This window comes from Maylandia zebra, linkage group LG23 (genome assembly GCF_041146795.1).
Source record: "Maylandia zebra isolate NMK-2024a linkage group LG23, Mzebra_GT3a, whole genome shotgun sequence".
Taxonomy (NCBI): Eukaryota; Metazoa; Chordata; class Actinopteri; order Cichliformes; family Cichlidae; genus Maylandia; species Maylandia zebra.
Genome location: NC_135188.1, coordinates 33,496,456 through 33,512,911, shown reverse-complemented (window position 1 = coordinate 33,512,911; position 16,456 = coordinate 33,496,456). Strand labels below are relative to the sequence as shown.

Genomic DNA, 16,456 nt, shown 5'->3' with positions numbered 1-16,456 from the left:
CATAAGTGTGCTGTCAGCTCATTGGTCACAAAGCAGGAGAGGGGCTGGGAATTATGTTTTCAAACAAAGCGTTAATTCCATTAACATTTATAGACTACTTTTGATTCTCACTGTATTACGGGACAAAGTGCGTCCCTTATTAGCTCAATACGGGACGTGTACTTTTGTTTCTAAATACGGGACGATTCCGTTTTTTAAGGGACGGTTGGCAACCCTATCCCTGAGTGAACACGGTGTACAGATGGGTACAGACAGCAGCCTCAGAGCACCCATCTAATATGGAGACTACAAAGGCAGACAGCAGGCGCAATCCTTTGGCCACTGCCAGCTTTTTTTCAAGGGTCTTTTTGTGGTAAGTGCATTAATGAAGATATTGGATTCCTCAGCATGTTGTTAGTATATCAGTCAAAAGAAAGAAGAAAGTTTCTGCAAATTATTCCGCACTGAGTGACAGCACTTAGGCAAGGCAAGGCAAGTTTATTTGTATAGCACAATTCAACAACAAGGTGATTCAAAGTGCTTTACAGAGACATTAGAAACAAGAACAAATAAAAAGCATGATTTAAAATTGATTAAAACAAGCAAATAAACTAACTAATTAACAAACAAACAAACAAACAAAACAGTATATAAAATCAAAACAGATAAAATCAGAACAGTAGATAAAATCAGTAGTTAAATGTAAGTTTTGAAATTTAAGCTTAAAGTGTGGATTTGGTGCTTTATTCAAATGCAGCTGAGAACAGGTGAGTCTTCAACCTGGATTTAAATAAACTGAGTGTTTCAGCTGATCTGAGGCTTTCTGGGAGTTTGTTCCAGATATAAGGAGCATAAAAGCTGAATGCAGCTTCTCCGTGTCTGGTTCTGACTCTGGGAACTGATAAAAGACCGGATCCAGATGACCTGAGGGATCTGGATGGTTCATACTGGGTCAGGAGGTCATTGATGTATTTTGGTCCTAAACCATTCAGAGCTTTATAGGCCAGCATCAGAACTTTAAAGTCTATCCTCTGATGGACAGGCAGCCAGTGTAAGGACCTCAGAGCTGGACTGATGTGGTCCACTTTGTTGGTCTTAGTGAGGACTCGAGCAGCAGAGTTCTGAATGAGCTGTAGTTGTCTGACTGATTTTTTAGGTAGACCTGTAAAGATGCTGTTACAGTAATCAAGCCTACTAAAGATGAATGCATGGACTAGTTTTTCCAGGTCCTGTTGAGACATCAGATCTTTTATCCTTGATATATTCTTGAGGTGATAGTAAGCTGACTTTGTTATTGTCTTAATGTGTTTTTCTAAGTTTAGGTCTGCATCCATCACTACACCCAAATTTCTCGCCTGGTTTGTGGTTTTTAGATGTATAGATTGAAGTTCTCTGGTGACCTGTAATCGTTTTTCTTTGGCGCCAAAGACTATTACCTCAGTTTTGTTTTTGTTTAGCTGGAGAAAATTGTGGCACAACCAGTCATTGATTTCCTCAATGCATTTACCAAGAGCCTGTACAGGGCCTCGGTCTCCTGGTGACATTGTGATATATATTTGTGTGTCATCTGCATAGCTGTGATAGTTTATTTTGTTGTTGTTTATAATCTGTGCCAGTGGGAGCATGTAGATGTTAAACAGAAGGGGTCCCAAGATGGAACCTTGGGGAACTCCACATGTGATACTTGTCTGCTCAGATGTGAAGTTACCTATTGATACAAAGTATTTCCTGTTTTCTACGTATGTTTTGAACCAGTTTAGTACAGTTCCTGAAAGACCTGTCCAGTTCTCCAGTCGTTTGAGTAATATGTTGTGGTCAACTGTATCAAATGCTGCACTGAGATCCAGTAAAACTAGGACTGACATTTTTCCACTGTCTGTATTCAGACAAATGTCATTAAACACTTTGGTCAGAGCGGTTTCAGTGCTGTGGTTCTGTCTAAAACCTGACTGGAAGGCATCGTAGCAATTATTCTGTTTTAAGAAGTAACTGAGCTGTTGAGAAACTGCTTTTTCAATGATCTTACTTAAAAACGGGAGATTTGAGATCGGCCTGTAGTTGTTCATTTGTGTCTTGTCAAGATTGTCCTTTTTCAGTATAGGTTTGATTACAGCAGTTTTTAGTGATTCTGGAAACACACCTGATAATAAAGAAAAGTTGACGATCTGTAACAGGTCTGACTCTAAAGTCTTTGAGACCTTTTTGAAAAAACTTGTTGGCAGGACATCTAAACAGCAGGAGGAGGAGTTCAGTTTACCTAAGATGTCCTCCAGGTCTTTGCTGTTAATAGGTTGAAACTGTTTCATGGTGTTTAAACAGTTTTTTGGTGGACACAGTACATATCCTGGATCTGCTGTTGATGTACCAATTGCTTGTCTAATTTTTTGGATTTTTTCAGTGAAGAATTTGGCAAAGTCATTGCAGGCCATGGTCGAATGAAGTTCAGCTGCCACTGACACAGGAGGGTTTGTTAGCCTGTCAACTGTAGAAAATAAGACCCGAGCATTATGGCTGTTTTTAGTGATGATGTCAGAGAAGTAGGACCTCCTTGCATTCCTCAGTTGTAAATTATAATTGTGAAGTTTCTCTTTATAAATGTCATAATGAACCTGGAGGTTTGTTTTTCTCCATCTGCGCTCAGCTTTCCTACACTCTCTTTTTTCATTTTTCACCAGTGTGGAGTTTCTCCATGGAGACTTTTTCCTTCCAGAGATAACCTTCACCTTAATGGGAGCAATAGTGTCCATTACATTTAACATGTTAGCATTGAAGCTATTGACGAGCTCATTGACTGACCCTCTGGGCAGGTCAGGTGTTAATGGGAAGACCTGGTTAAAAATGGCACTACTGTGTTCAGTTATACACCGTTTTGTGATCACTGTTGTTGATATATTTGTGTGGGCTGAGATTTTACTTTCAAAGAAAACACAGTAATGATCAGACAGGCCCACATCAGACACAGTAACCTTTGAAATGCTCAGGCCTTTGGAGATCAGTAGGTCAAGAGTGTGTCCTCTATTATGTGTGGCCTCTGTTACATGCTGAGTCAGCCCAAAGTTGCCCAGAGTGTTACTCAGGTCTTTAGTCCCTTTGTCCTGAGGGTTGTCCACATGAATGTTAAAATCCCCAGCAATAATTACACAGTCAAAATCAACACAGATCACAGACAGCAGTTCACTGAGGTCATTAAAAAAGTCTGTGCAGTATTTGGGAGGCCTGTAAACATAACTTTGGATGGGGCCTTCAGCTGTAAAGCCACATATTCAAAAGACTGAAAACTTCCAGGAGATAGCTGCTTACATTGAAATGATTCATTAAATAAGACAGCAACCCCTCCTCCTCTCCTGCTCGCCCTGACCTCACTGATAAAACTGTAGTTAGGAGGGGTCGTCTTCGATGAGAACAGCTCCACTGTTACTTTGGTCCAACCAAGTTTCAGTTAAAAACATAAAATCAAGGCTGTGCTCAGTGATTAAATCATTAATTAAAAATGTTTTCCCAGCTAGAGATCTAATGTTTAATAAAGCCAACTTAAGTGTTTTAGAGGTATTACTTGTCCCCTCGTGTTTGGGAGCAGTCTGTGGCACACAAGGTATGTTTACTATGTTTAAAGATCTTTTAGAGTGCAGCTCTCTGTGTTTTGACCAGGCCACATGTCTCCTGTCACCTAAAAGTACAGAAATTTTAAAACCTTCTAGTAAACAGGGTCCCAGCTTCTCCTGGGAAAAGTCATCACTGCCATAATCCTCACAGCCCGGACCCTTCACACATCACGCATCAGACTGCGGAGACAGGGCATGAAGAGGAACTAAGGGGGGCGAGGCTGGGCAATGTGACTTCGATTGCTCTGTTGAGGGTGGGGCTCGATGGCGAACCTTTGGCCGCTCTGGTGGGGGGTTTATGGGGGACAAAAAGGGATTGGGACGGGGGGTAGATCTGAGCCCAGCATTGACCCGCTCCATCATCTCCTCAGTGAATTTCAGGTGTGGGGAGGAGGGAGAAAGGGAGGGGGAGGAGGGTGATGGCCTGTCAGGGGTTTGGGGGACTGGGGAAGGTCGTGGTCCCTTGTCCTGGTCGTTGGTGTTGTTGAGAGAGTTGGAGGCAAATAGGGACCCCTCTTCTTGCCTTAGATGTCTCTCCTTTCTGAGGCTCTTCCTCAGATGCCATGGATGTCTCTCCTTTCTGAGGCTCTTCCCGGGTGGGGGCAAATGGAGCTCCTCCTCAAGGTTTCTGCTGGGCTTTGTCTGTTCTTGGAGTACTGTTTGTTCCTCTTTATGAGATAACTCCTCGTTTATCTCAGCCTTGGCACCAAGCACGGATGGATGACGTATGGAATAAAACAAGTTGGAGGTGAACAGTTTCACCCCTGACTTGTTAAAATTAAATCCATTTGCTTTGAACAGATGCCTGCGTTCCCAAAAAATATTAAAGCGTTCCGTCTGAAATGGGAATAAAGTTATATCATAGAGATGAATCGGAATCTAGGAGCGAAGAGGGAATTTTTATTTTTATTTTTGTGTACTCAGTAACGACTAGAAGACTCGGGTAACAAGTAACTGAGAAATCAAATAGGTTAGAACTTAAAGGGCTTGCGGATCTTTTGATCTTTTTAAAGTGGGCTTTTAAAAAAGGCCCGTTATATCTACAGGGAGAGTGTAAGTCAATCGTTCTATAAATGTCAAATGTAAACTGTCCATATTCCATAGGTGACTGAATATAGGCTTCCCCTTCGCATAGGGGCTTGTACATATTGTACATAACAAATATGTGTCAGTTACTTAAAGAACATCACGTGATATATCCCCTACGGGCATTCCGATGTACGTCTTGGTCTAGTCCCAATGTGCAAACTGATGCTCCCACAAAGTCTGAGGCTCTCAAGTATTTTTGAAAAGCTTTCATGCAAATAGAAGTTAAAACACGTTCTTTATTGCACATCTAGTTTAATCAGCCGTTTCTTTTTATTGGAGAAAACTGATGAGACTATTGCAATGAGCTCACTAAGTGACTTCAGTGAACTCTGTAAGGCTTTACAGAGAAACAAACCAGGGCTCTCTCTCGTTTCACAGACGACATTTAACATGTTTAGCAGTCACAGCAAGTATTCCTATTTGCTCGGAAGATGAAGGCGAGGCCAGAGCAGCTGTTTGCTATCTGCAACTTCACCACTAGCTGCCCTAAGTCGTACACACTGCTTTTTTAAAGGTTTATATATAGACTATATAGAAGTGGGTGTAGTCATTCGTTTCTCTGGACTGCAGTGTGAAGTCAGCGTATGCAGATTGATTCATTCCCACAGCCAGCCTCAAAGAGCTGTCTTTTTCTTTCAGCACCAGTTGCTTTCCTGTGCTTATTAGTTATTCATACACTGATCATCATCACTTGCTTGTTAATTCAAGAAGCTGGATACCTGTGAATTTACATTGTAATTTTAAATGTTCTTCCGGGACTGTGGCCAATATTTGATGTGTGAACAGCATTAGCTTTAAGAGATCCTCCAAGTCCATCACTAGAAACACTGTTTCTCCAAATAACTCATTAAGCACAAATAGTTCAGACATTCACAGTCAGCTTAGATATGTCTTTTCTAAACCACAGTGATTTGTATTTTTCTCTGCCAGATGGAAATGGTTTGTTTTTTTCTGTTTCAGTTGGTTAAACCCCCTGTTACAGCTTGGCCAAAAACACAGGCTCGAGAAAGGTGACATGTACAGTGTCCTTCCGGAGGATCTGTCTGAAACCCTGGGAGAGGAGCTGCAGAGGTACTTCAGCAAAAGGCTAATGTGACAAAACCAGAAGTGGTGCTGGTTAAGAAACATGTCTGTTTGTTTCAAGTTAATGTTTTATTTTTTTATAGTGTGGATTGCCATTCTGTCAACCTGCCACTGCTTGTAATATCAAGTGCTTTCGAGGGTCTGATAATTGTGTTACTGACCTGCTGCTAATTAACCTAATTAGCCTCAAAGTCCTCCAGTTGTTTCTTTTTAGTGCCACTTACCTTTGCAGCCTTCTCTTGCCCTGTCCCAACTTTGTGAGATATGTTGCTGCCATCAAATTTCAATGCAAATAATTTTCATAAAATAGTAAAGCACCTCTGTTGGAAATGTGTTTATAAATCCTGGGCTCAACTAATAAATTCATTTGATTTGCAGATGTTGGAACGAGGAAGTAAAAAAGGCTTCAAAGGAACTATGGAAGCCGCAGCTCTCCAGGGTTCTTATAAAGTGCTATGGAAAGTCCTATGCATTAGCCGGCCTATTTGAATTTTTTCTGGTATGTTGTGAATATTTACAATTGGCACCAGTGTTAAAACAATCATTCATGCACAGGTCGTATTTGAGATTTTGTGCGGTTTTCTGGCCATATTATTTCAGATGAGCTAAAATAAAAAGGAATACTGTAGTTTTACTGTATTATTGTATTACTAGCAGATATTTGAACCAATTTACCACATCCAGTACTAGTAATGGATAGAGTGAAGCTTGTTTGCATATTCCATTATGTATTTATTGTCTTTGTCGTAAAGGAGGCAATCAAAGTGATCCAGCCACTTCTTCTGGGAAAAATAATCCTTTTCTTTGAGAATTATCACCCAGATGATCAGAGGAGTCTTTGCATGGCGTATGTTTACGCTGCTGCGATGTCCATCTCCACGTTTGGACTGACTATCCTCCAACATCTCTACTACTATCATGTCCAAAGAACAGGCATGAGGATTAGAGTGGCTATGTGTCACATGATCTACAGGAAGGTCAGTGAAGATTCAGAAAATTTGCACAAGAGATGCAAATTTTTGAGCTCACAACTCTCAGAATAATTTTGTAAATTTTTCAAGCTGTTAAGTAAAAATGTTCTCATCAGGCTCTTGGTCTCAGCACTGAATCCATCGGACGAACAACCACCGGTCAAATAGTGAACCTACTTTCAAATGATGTTAATCATTTTGATGAGGTAAGGCAACAGATGACCTAAATTTGTAAGGGTCAAGAACCAACTTGAAACTACATTTGGAGAATTGTAACCGAGACAACAGAAGGACAGAGGGTTAACCTGGATGTACCCTTTGAAACATTTTTTCATTAGGTATTTGAGTAGATGGGTATTTGTGGTAAATACAGGGTTTTTTTTAGATATTATTTAAAAGTTACTACACTAACTTGCCACAGGAGAATGATAAAGATGAAAAATCTGAACTCTTGACCCTCTGCTTGATGTTATACACTCAACAAAAATATAAACGCAACACCTTTGTTACTGCTCCCATTCCCCATGGGATGGACGTAGAGACCTAAAATTCATTCCAGATACACAATATAACCATCCCTCCCAAACAGTGGTCACAAATCAGTCCAAATGTGTGGTAGTGGGCACATCTGCTATATTGAGATAATCCATCCCACCTCACAGGTGTGCCACATCAGGATGCTGATCTGACATCATGAGTAGTGCACAGGTGTACCTCAGACTGCCCACAACAAAAGGCCACCCTGGAATGTGCAGTTTTTTGCGCTATTGGGGGTCTGGGGACCCAGAACCGGTCAGTATCTGGTGTGACCACCATTTGCCTCATGCAGTACAACACATCGTCGCATGGAGTCTATCAGATTGTCAATTGTGGCCTGTGAAATGTTGGGCCACTCCACTTCAATGGCTGTGCGAGGTTGTTGGATATTCGTGGGAACTGGTACACGCTGTCGTATACGCCGGTCAAGCACATCCCGAACATGCTCAATGGGCGACATGTCCGGTGAGTATGCTGGCCATGCAAGAACTGGGACATTCTCAGCTGCCATCTGCCCTGAACAATGTGAACCATGATTCATCCGTGAAGCGCACACCTCTCCAACGTGCCAGACGCCATCGAATGTGAGCATTTGCCCACACAAGTCTGTTACGGCGACGAGCTGGAGTCAGGTCAAGACCCCGATGAGGACGACGGGCATGCAGTCAAGCGTCCCTGAGACGGTTTCTGACAGTTTGTGCAGAAATTGTTTGGTTGTGCAAACCAATTGTTCCAGCAGCTGTCTGGGTGGCTGGTCTCAGACGATCTTGGAGGTGAACCTGCTGGATGTGGAGGTCCTGGGCTGGTGTGGTTACACGAGGTCTGCGGTTGTGAGGCCGGTTGGATGTTCTGCCATATTCTCTGAAACGCCTGTGGAGACGGCTTATGGTTGAGAAATGAACATTCAATGCACGGGCGACAGATCTGGTTGACATTCCTGCTGTCAGCATGCCAATTGCACGCTCCCTCATTGCTTGTGGCATCTGTGGCATTTTGCTGTGAGACAAAACTGCACATTCCAGGGTGGCCTTTTGTTGTGGGCAGTCTGAGGTACACCTGTGCACTACTCATGATGTCAGATCAGCATCCTGATGTGGCACACCTGTGAGGTGGGATGGATTATCTCAATATAGCAGATGTGCCCACTACCACACATTTGGACTGATTTGTGACCACTGTTTGGGAGGGATGGTTATATTGTGTATCTGGAATGAATTTTAGGTCTCTACGTCCATCCCATGGGGAATGGGAGCAGTAACAAAGGTGTTGCGTTTATATTTTTGTTGAGTGTATATAGGGCAGGGAAGAGGTCTGGAAGTGTCAATATAAAGCAAATCAATACAAAGTTGTCCAGAGAGATCACATTTATTGTATGACGAAACATTTCTGTCCACTTCCAGGATTACAGCACACCATCTATAGAGCATAAGGTCTGGCGAGTCCCTGTTCAGACGGTGGCATCACAAGATGACTGATTTTGAGCTAATACAAGACCTCACAATAACTTCTAATCAATGAGATTGACTGAGAGCAAACCTTCAACTGATAGCTAGCTATGTCATAAGGATGTATATAGGCAATTTTTGTATGGGTAGGACAATTAAGTTTACTTTTGTCTAATTCACAGGAAGTTGTTTTCAAAAATATTAGGCAGGCATCTGAATAAAACATCTGTACTTCCACAAATGAAACATGCTCATCCACCCTGGTTAACTGCAGTCAGGCATTAAAAGCAAGTCTCTGCGGCTATTTTGTTAATGCCACAAAGGAATCATTTTTGGGATAGCTTAAAGCCTGACACGACTGATTAACATGTGAGGGTGATTGCAGTCACACGAGAATCACAAGCATCTTAAAGCTGTTCTATCGGCATGTAGTTACCCAACACTTTATTGAGTATTCCTAAAATTTGTTGACCATTAGCACATTTCTCCAAATCTTGGGCATCTATGTTTGCTTACATTACAGGCCCCTTATGGTGACTGACAGTTTTATCCAAGTTGTGACCGCCACTTCCAAATGTCACACACTTTTCAAAATGTCATTTATAATGACCTCTACAGATTACACTCAGACTGCACTACTTGTGGGCGGGACCTCTGCAAGCAATGGTGATCATCGTTTTCCTTTGGTATGAGATCGGCCCCTCGTGCCTGGCAGGTGTGGCAACAATTGCAGTTATGATGCCGATACAGACCTGGTTTGGAAAACTCTTCGGCATCTTCAGGTAAAGGATAACTGGAGAAGTACATGGATCTTTCAATCTATAGACCTCTCAACGTCCAGCAAGAAACAAGACCCGACTGCAGGACTCATAGGCAAATTGGGCAAATGTAAAACACACCTTTTTATTAAAGTAGAAGCCCGATGTTCACAAGCTCCAAAATATCCACACACAAAAAAGACTAATCCAGGAAATTCCAAAACCCGAACTGAGACATACAAAGGTGGTTAAACAGGCAGACTGCCAGACTTCTTCTTGGATTTTAGACACAAAGGTGCATTGCTGCCCTCCTCTGGTACTTCGTAAACCAAGGAGGTCAAACTCATTTTACCTTGAGGGCCACATACAACTTACTTTGATCTTAAGCAGGCTGGACGAGTGGCGCTGTGATTTTTCTTTTCTAAAGAAATGTTGCTGTAGTAAATGAAAGACATGTTCGCACAAATTCAATTGTAAGAAATGTTTGAAATTACACAAAATGTTCTGGTAGCTCATTGCCCAGACTCTCCTGTAATTATAAAGCAGGAAGTGTTTGTTAATACACAGAAAACTTTCTGTTTCTCTTGTTTTCTTACTGTGGGCACATTATTTTACCGAACTTCTGCAGAGTTCTTCCCAACTCGGTTTCAATTATAGAAAGATTGGCACAGTCAAAAAAAGTCCTCCACTGACATCTCAACTCTCAACAAATTTCCCAAAATACTCTCTGTGTAACTTTTTTTTTTTTTTGGCTTTTAGCCTTTTGTGCTGTATCCATTTTGAGTTTTTAACCTCAGCATGCTAAGTGCACAGCTGATCATCACACCACTGTGACAAAAACTACTTTTTTTTGAGTTGTTGCATTTCATGAAGAATGTAGATTTATATGATCTCTCTAAAGAGTATGAGCTCTATTACCTGATCGAAGTGTGTTTAAGGTTCTGTATAATCAGTCTGTATCAGTAATGACCTTCATCGTAGCCTTAAGGATTGTCCTATGTTAATTTTTTTCTTTGGGTCAGATGAGTAAGTGATGGATGGAGGGAATTTTACTGCAGTCATAGAAATCCTAAACCTTGTTGCTTTGGCATTAGACACATTTGATGCATACAAACCCACACATAAACTCCTCTGTAGGACTCCCATTTTTAACTTTAGTGTATTTTATGTCCACCTAGATAACTAGGGAATGTTAAAGCTGATACTGAAGCCATGCAAATATTTTGCAAGACCGGAGCTAATGTAGAAATCAGACAGGAAACACCAGGGAAACAAGACACAGCTGAAACTAATCAGATGATTACAAAAGAAAGTAAAACTAAATACAAGACCCAAGAAACAAATGACAACCAAAATAAAACAGGGAATGAATAACCGAAACACTCAATATGACAAACTAAAAACAAGGAGAGGAAATAAGGGAACAAGAGCCAACAAGAATGAATCAAAGAAAATCAAACGATGAAGAACAACCCAACCAACAGAAATAGAAACTTGAACTAAAAAGATTCGAACTAAGAACTAAATGTTCCCTATGAATCTAAAAACATTTTAAAACAAGTTCCAAACTCTGAAACCCGAGTCCAAACCCAGGACCATGACAGGGCCTGTTTAACAATGTTCAATGACTGTGTCTATTTTCTCATGCACTAATATGTTATTTATAATGTATCATTAGGAAAACTAGCGGCCTCAATGACATGTTGTGGAGTTTTTTGTTGTTGTTTTTTGGCAGGAGCAAAACAGCAGTCCTTACTGACAGCAGAATCCGTATCATGAATGAAGTGGTGTCTGGCATAAGGATAATCAAGATGTATGTCTGGGAGAAATGGTTCTCAGCCCTGGTGACTGAAGTTAGAAAGTAAGGATGAGAATCACAGACAAACTGGTAATGTTTTGACACGAATCATTTTCTGAACCAGCAGAATACTACTGCATATATTATCCTTTTTTGGTACCCCTCTCCATCATCAACTGATTTAGCCCTCAGCTCTGACAGGCTCACGGGGTATTGTCGTCAAAACACAGGGAGGACGACAATACCAAGTTTGTGAATGAACTCCAGAATGAGGCGACATAGGATTTTCAAATTCAGACCAATGATGCACCTACTAGAAATCTCAGATAAGTTCAAATCCCGCTGACCTTAACCCCAAGGTCAGAGGTTAACTTTTCTGAAAATCACTTAGGATTTCCACGTTTTTCACATAGGTGCAAATGCTACAACTCTTACATAAATCCTCCTTTTGCAACATGTTTACATTTTATGTTTGCTTGTCTTTTCTTCAATTTGTGAAAAAGTTTATATTACTACTTTTTTTTCTGGGGTGTTCTTAATTGGTACTGTTGTCCTCCTGCTGAAACTCATATCAAGAGTGATCCCTAAACTCAGTGGGAGGTTTGGATCCTGCTGTATTGGATAACCAAGAGTACTTAGACAGAACTTATGCAGGCACAGGGAGAACATGGGAATTCACAAAAAGCTACACTCTGACTTTTCTTTCCTTTTTCCTTCATAACTTAAAAATTAAATATATAATTACTGTCATAGACATATCAAAGTGAAACCGATGTTGCTCAACATCCTGCCAAATTTAAACTTAAAACTTTGCTTCAACTATGTAATCCATCTACATATGTTCTCTTATGTTTGTAGGAAAGAAATCAGTCGGATATTAAAGAGCTCCTACCTACGAGGACTCAACATGGCTTCCTTCTTTGCCAGCAGCAAGCTCATAATCTTTGTTACCTTCACGGTCTACACTCTTTTGGGGAACACCATGACTGCCAGCCAGGTGTTTGTCACCATGTCCCTGTATGGTACAATTAAGGTCACCCTGACCCTGTTCTTTCCTCTGGCCATTGAGAAGTTGTCAGAGACTGTAGTGAGCATTCGCAGGATTAAGGTAATTAATTTCTGTCATAAACTGTAGGAAAAGTTGGCAATCCAGTAGTCATGTCCAAGATAGTCAAACAATTTCCAAAGCTGGTGTAAAACCATGTTTATCATTTTCCCAGAATTTTCTCCTACTGGAAGAGATTGAGAGAAAAAACATTATGTTGCCTTTGGCGGAAAAGGGGGGAAACTCTATTGAGATCGAGAAACTGACCTGCTACTGGGATAAGGTAAATAGTGTAATATATTTCGTAGCGGTGTAACATATTGTTGTAGAACAATGACTGTTCCTGCAAACTTTATAGTTTGATGTAGTACTTACTGCCATTTTTGTCTTTGTTTAGAGTTTGGATGCACCATCTCTTCAGAATGTTTCCATCACAGCAAAGTCACATCAACTTCTGACTGTAATCGGACCAGTGGGGGCCGGAAAGGTCAGTAAACTTGTGTAATCTATTTTAGCATCCACCCTAAGATTATAGGAGTCTTTAACCTAACGGTTTATTACCGGATTCTTATACGCTGCTCAAAAAATAACCACTTTAATAACATATCAGATCTCAATGGGGAAAAAAATCATCATTACTGATGTGCACTGAGTAATATGTTAGGTGGTGCAACCTGGCAACATTGGATGAACTGAAACATAATGTCTCACAGGTGTTCTATTGATTTAGGTCAGGTGAGTGTGGGGGCCAGTCAGTGGTATTAGTTCCTTCATCCTTCAAGAACTGCCTGCATACTCTCGCCACATGAGGTTGGACATTGCTGTGCACCAGGAAGAATCCAGGACCCACAAGCATATGGTCTGATAAAGTTCAAGGACTTTATTACAATATCTATTGAAAGTCAGGGTGCCGTTGCCTAGCCTGTAGAGGTTTGTGCATCCCTCTATCAATATGCCAGTGACTCACCACCAACCCAGTCATGCTGAATGATGTTACACAACATACGTTTTTCCACGACTTCTCCAGACCCTTTCAGTTCTGTCACATGTGCATGGGTTAAGCTTGCTTTCATCTTTGAAAAGCACAGGGCGCAAGTGGAGGACCTACCAATTCTGGTATTCTATGGCAAAGGTTAGTTGGGTTCCATGGTGCTGGGTGGTGAGCACAGGGCTTACCAGAGGGCACTGGGCTCTCTGGCGCCATTATTGTCATTTTTATAGGGTTTTGGCAGTGATCATCCAGTTTCCTTTTGTAAAACGGAGCAGATCCCAGTCCTGATGATGGGTTAAGGGCCTTCAACAGCCTTGTCCAGGTCTCCTAGAACATTTTCTTGTCTCCTGGAATTTCATTTACCGTTTTACCATGTGGGAGATGGACTACCTGTGCAATCTCTGTAGGGTCCAGGTATCGACTAACAACCCCCTCTGCTATTTGACTGATCACATCAATATCCCAAAAGTTTAACTGACTAGTTGACAGACTAGTTACACAATATGGGATCAACAAGAAACGAATTTTGGAATATCAACAAATTAAATCCATAGTAAAAAAAGAAATTTAATCCCAGTGAAGCTGAATTACAAACACCACCAACTGTGGTACAATTTTTTAGTCTAAAACCCCCCAAATCATTGTCTAAAATATACAGAACACTTTCTAAAATAGATGAATCAATATCCCTTCCTATTGCAAAATGGGAACCAGATTTATCAATCAACTTAGACCCAAACCTTTGGTCTCAGATATCCTTAAAAACCTTTCAATGGATCAGAAATCCCAGTTTGCAATTAATACAATACAAAATATTACACAGAGTGCACTATACTGGTCATAGGATGTTCAAGATGGGCTATACGCCTTCCAACAACTGCTCACACTGCACAGCAAATACAACGGACAATTACATCCACGCTCTTTGGTTCTGTCCACCAGTTCAGAAATTTTGGCGTGAGATATGTGTAGACTTATCAAAGTGTCTGAAATGTAACATTCCAGCCTCCCCTTTAATATGCTTGCTGGGCAACTTGGATGAGGTCACTGCAGAAATAAACACAGCCCACGTTGTTTTTACGGCCCTATGCATTGCCAAGAAAATGGTCCTCATTAACTGGAAAAATAAAAATAATCTTAATTCTAACCAATATAAAAACCATCTAATAGATCACATTAGTCTTGATACAACCTCTGCCATCACATTTGATCAATCCCTTTGGGCTCCTTTGATCGGCTTCATCACCTAGTGGGGGTGGGGGGTCATGGTTTGGTCCTGCCTTCGCTATTGTAGTTGATATGGGGGTAGGGACGGCCTTAGGGTGTCTGGGGAGTCCCTAGGGATGTTTCCCTGGAGGGCCTAACCTGGGGGATGTGACCATGACCTGGTTAGGAGCTCTGGGGCTCTTGGATGGTGTTTTCCTTGTGGCTGCGTACAGCGGAGATGGGAGAGGGTCTGTGCTGGCGGACGTTGGTTACTGGCCTGGTAGCCTGGCTGCCCCTGGGAGGGTCCGGGACGGGCGTGGAGGCTTGGGGGTCTGGGGGTGCTCCGCCCCCCGGTCTGGGGTGCTGGCCGGGCCTTGGGGGCTTGGGTCCTGGCTGTTGTGTCGCCGGAGCAATGGGCGGGTGGGTGCAGGGGGGCTCGGCCCCAGTGCAGGGGACCTCTGGTGCATCGGCCCAACTAGGGGGCTCTTTAACTGGTGGGGAGGTTGTTATATCTTTGCAGGTGGTCTCCTCACTACAGGAGCTCACTCTGCAGGTGGGGGGGGGGGGGAGAGATTTAGGAGAGGTGGAGAATGAACTCAACCTGGGTATCTATTGTCTTGTGTAGTTTGGGAGATGATTGGATGATGGGGTGGGTGCAGTTTTCTCTGGGGTGGAGTCAGGAGGGCTGCCCCAGACTCTGTGGGGCTGGGCGGTGCTGCTGCTGCGGGCCCCGGTCCGGATGGGCCTGGGCCCCCTTGCCCTGGTGGGTTCCAGAGTGTGGGGGTGCCTACTGGGGTCAGCGGGGGAGCTGGCCCCAGGGAGGGGCCACTTGCCCCTCCCTTTCTTCCCTCCCCATCCTCAGCTGCCTCCCTATTCCCGCTCTACCACACCCACCCACACACGCAGGGCTTGGGGTGCAGGTATGTCACCAGGGTGCAGGGGAGGCACTCCCTCTCTGTCCCCTTCTGGCCGCCTGTGCCTCAATTTTATTCTGCAACCTAGACATCCACATTACTCACACTCTCACATAACACATACATATAGGGCCTTGGGGGTGGGCACGTTTTACAGCATCCAGAGGATGGTTGGTGTATTCCAACCCACCTCGGGCGCTGATGCCCTACCCTCAATTTTAAATGTATTTAGACACTAAGGGTTTTCGGGAGGAGCCGTGCTGCTCTCTGAGAGGAAGCTAGTACCATGCTCTCCTGAGTTTTAAATGCACTTTAGAACAGCACACAGCAACACTACATATGAGCGGGCGTAGGGAGGTTTGAGGTCTTCACTCACCCCGGTTCTGTTGGCCGTCAGGGCTGGGGGGCTGGGAGGAGGTGCTGGCCGTCAGACTGGGGTCTGGGATGCGGGGCCTCCCTGCTACTGCAGATAAGGAGGTGGTCCGCTTGCCTCCACCCCAGAGAGAAGGGTTACATCTCCTGGGTCTAGGTGCGGCTTGCCCCTCTGAGGGCGGGGGTACCTGGACCTGGGATATGGAGTATGTTTGGGGAGTGCGACTGTCTGTGTAGTGTCTATTTGTGTCTGTCTGCACGTTAGGTAAGTGCCGAGTATTTGGTTGTGCATATGGGGTGGGAATGCACGTTTGTGTCCGCGTGCGCCTGTTCGTCTGTGTCTATATGTCAGGTTGGGTCTTAGACTCAACCTCTCTGGGTAGATCTCAGGCCCTCTAAAGTACGGAGGCCTATCTCCCCTCACCACACTCCCTGCCGGTGGCTGATGCCCTCAGACCTTGGTGTGTTGGTGGTCCTTGTCGTCTGGGGCTGGGCACTCATGTATGTACCGGCTCACTCCTGGTGGCCGATTGGTGGGACCTGGCGCCTGTGGCCCGGCTGGGCCCCTTCCGGGGGGTGGGATGCCCTCAGGCCTCTGGCCTCTGGGCCTGAAGCTCGGTCCTCTCTGGCACAGCTGGCTGCCGGCAGAGCCCGCGGGCACGCCAC

General features: G+C 43.3%; 1 protein-coding gene across 1 annotated transcript in view; it reads left to right on the top strand.

Moving 5' to 3' along the window:
* Nucleotides 1–39: 39 nt before the first annotated feature.
* LOC106675948 (ATP-binding cassette sub-family C member 4) overlaps nucleotides 40–16,456 on the top strand; it is a 35,970-nt gene continuing 19,553 nt past the window's right edge. The window contains exons 1-10 of the mRNA XM_076879990.1: nucleotides 40–352; nucleotides 5,631–5,741; nucleotides 6,132–6,252; nucleotides 6,506–6,730; nucleotides 6,841–6,930; nucleotides 9,325–9,488; nucleotides 11,200–11,325; nucleotides 12,121–12,370; nucleotides 12,483–12,590; nucleotides 12,705–12,794. Coding sequence (XP_076736105.1) covers nucleotides 279–352; nucleotides 5,631–5,741; nucleotides 6,132–6,252; nucleotides 6,506–6,730; nucleotides 6,841–6,930; nucleotides 9,325–9,488; nucleotides 11,200–11,325; nucleotides 12,121–12,370; nucleotides 12,483–12,590; nucleotides 12,705–12,794 — 1,359 coding nt within the window. The 5' untranslated portion in view covers nucleotides 40–278. The remainder of the gene's footprint in view (nucleotides 353–5,630; nucleotides 5,742–6,131; nucleotides 6,253–6,505; nucleotides 6,731–6,840; nucleotides 6,931–9,324; nucleotides 9,489–11,199; nucleotides 11,326–12,120; nucleotides 12,371–12,482; nucleotides 12,591–12,704; nucleotides 12,795–16,456) is intronic.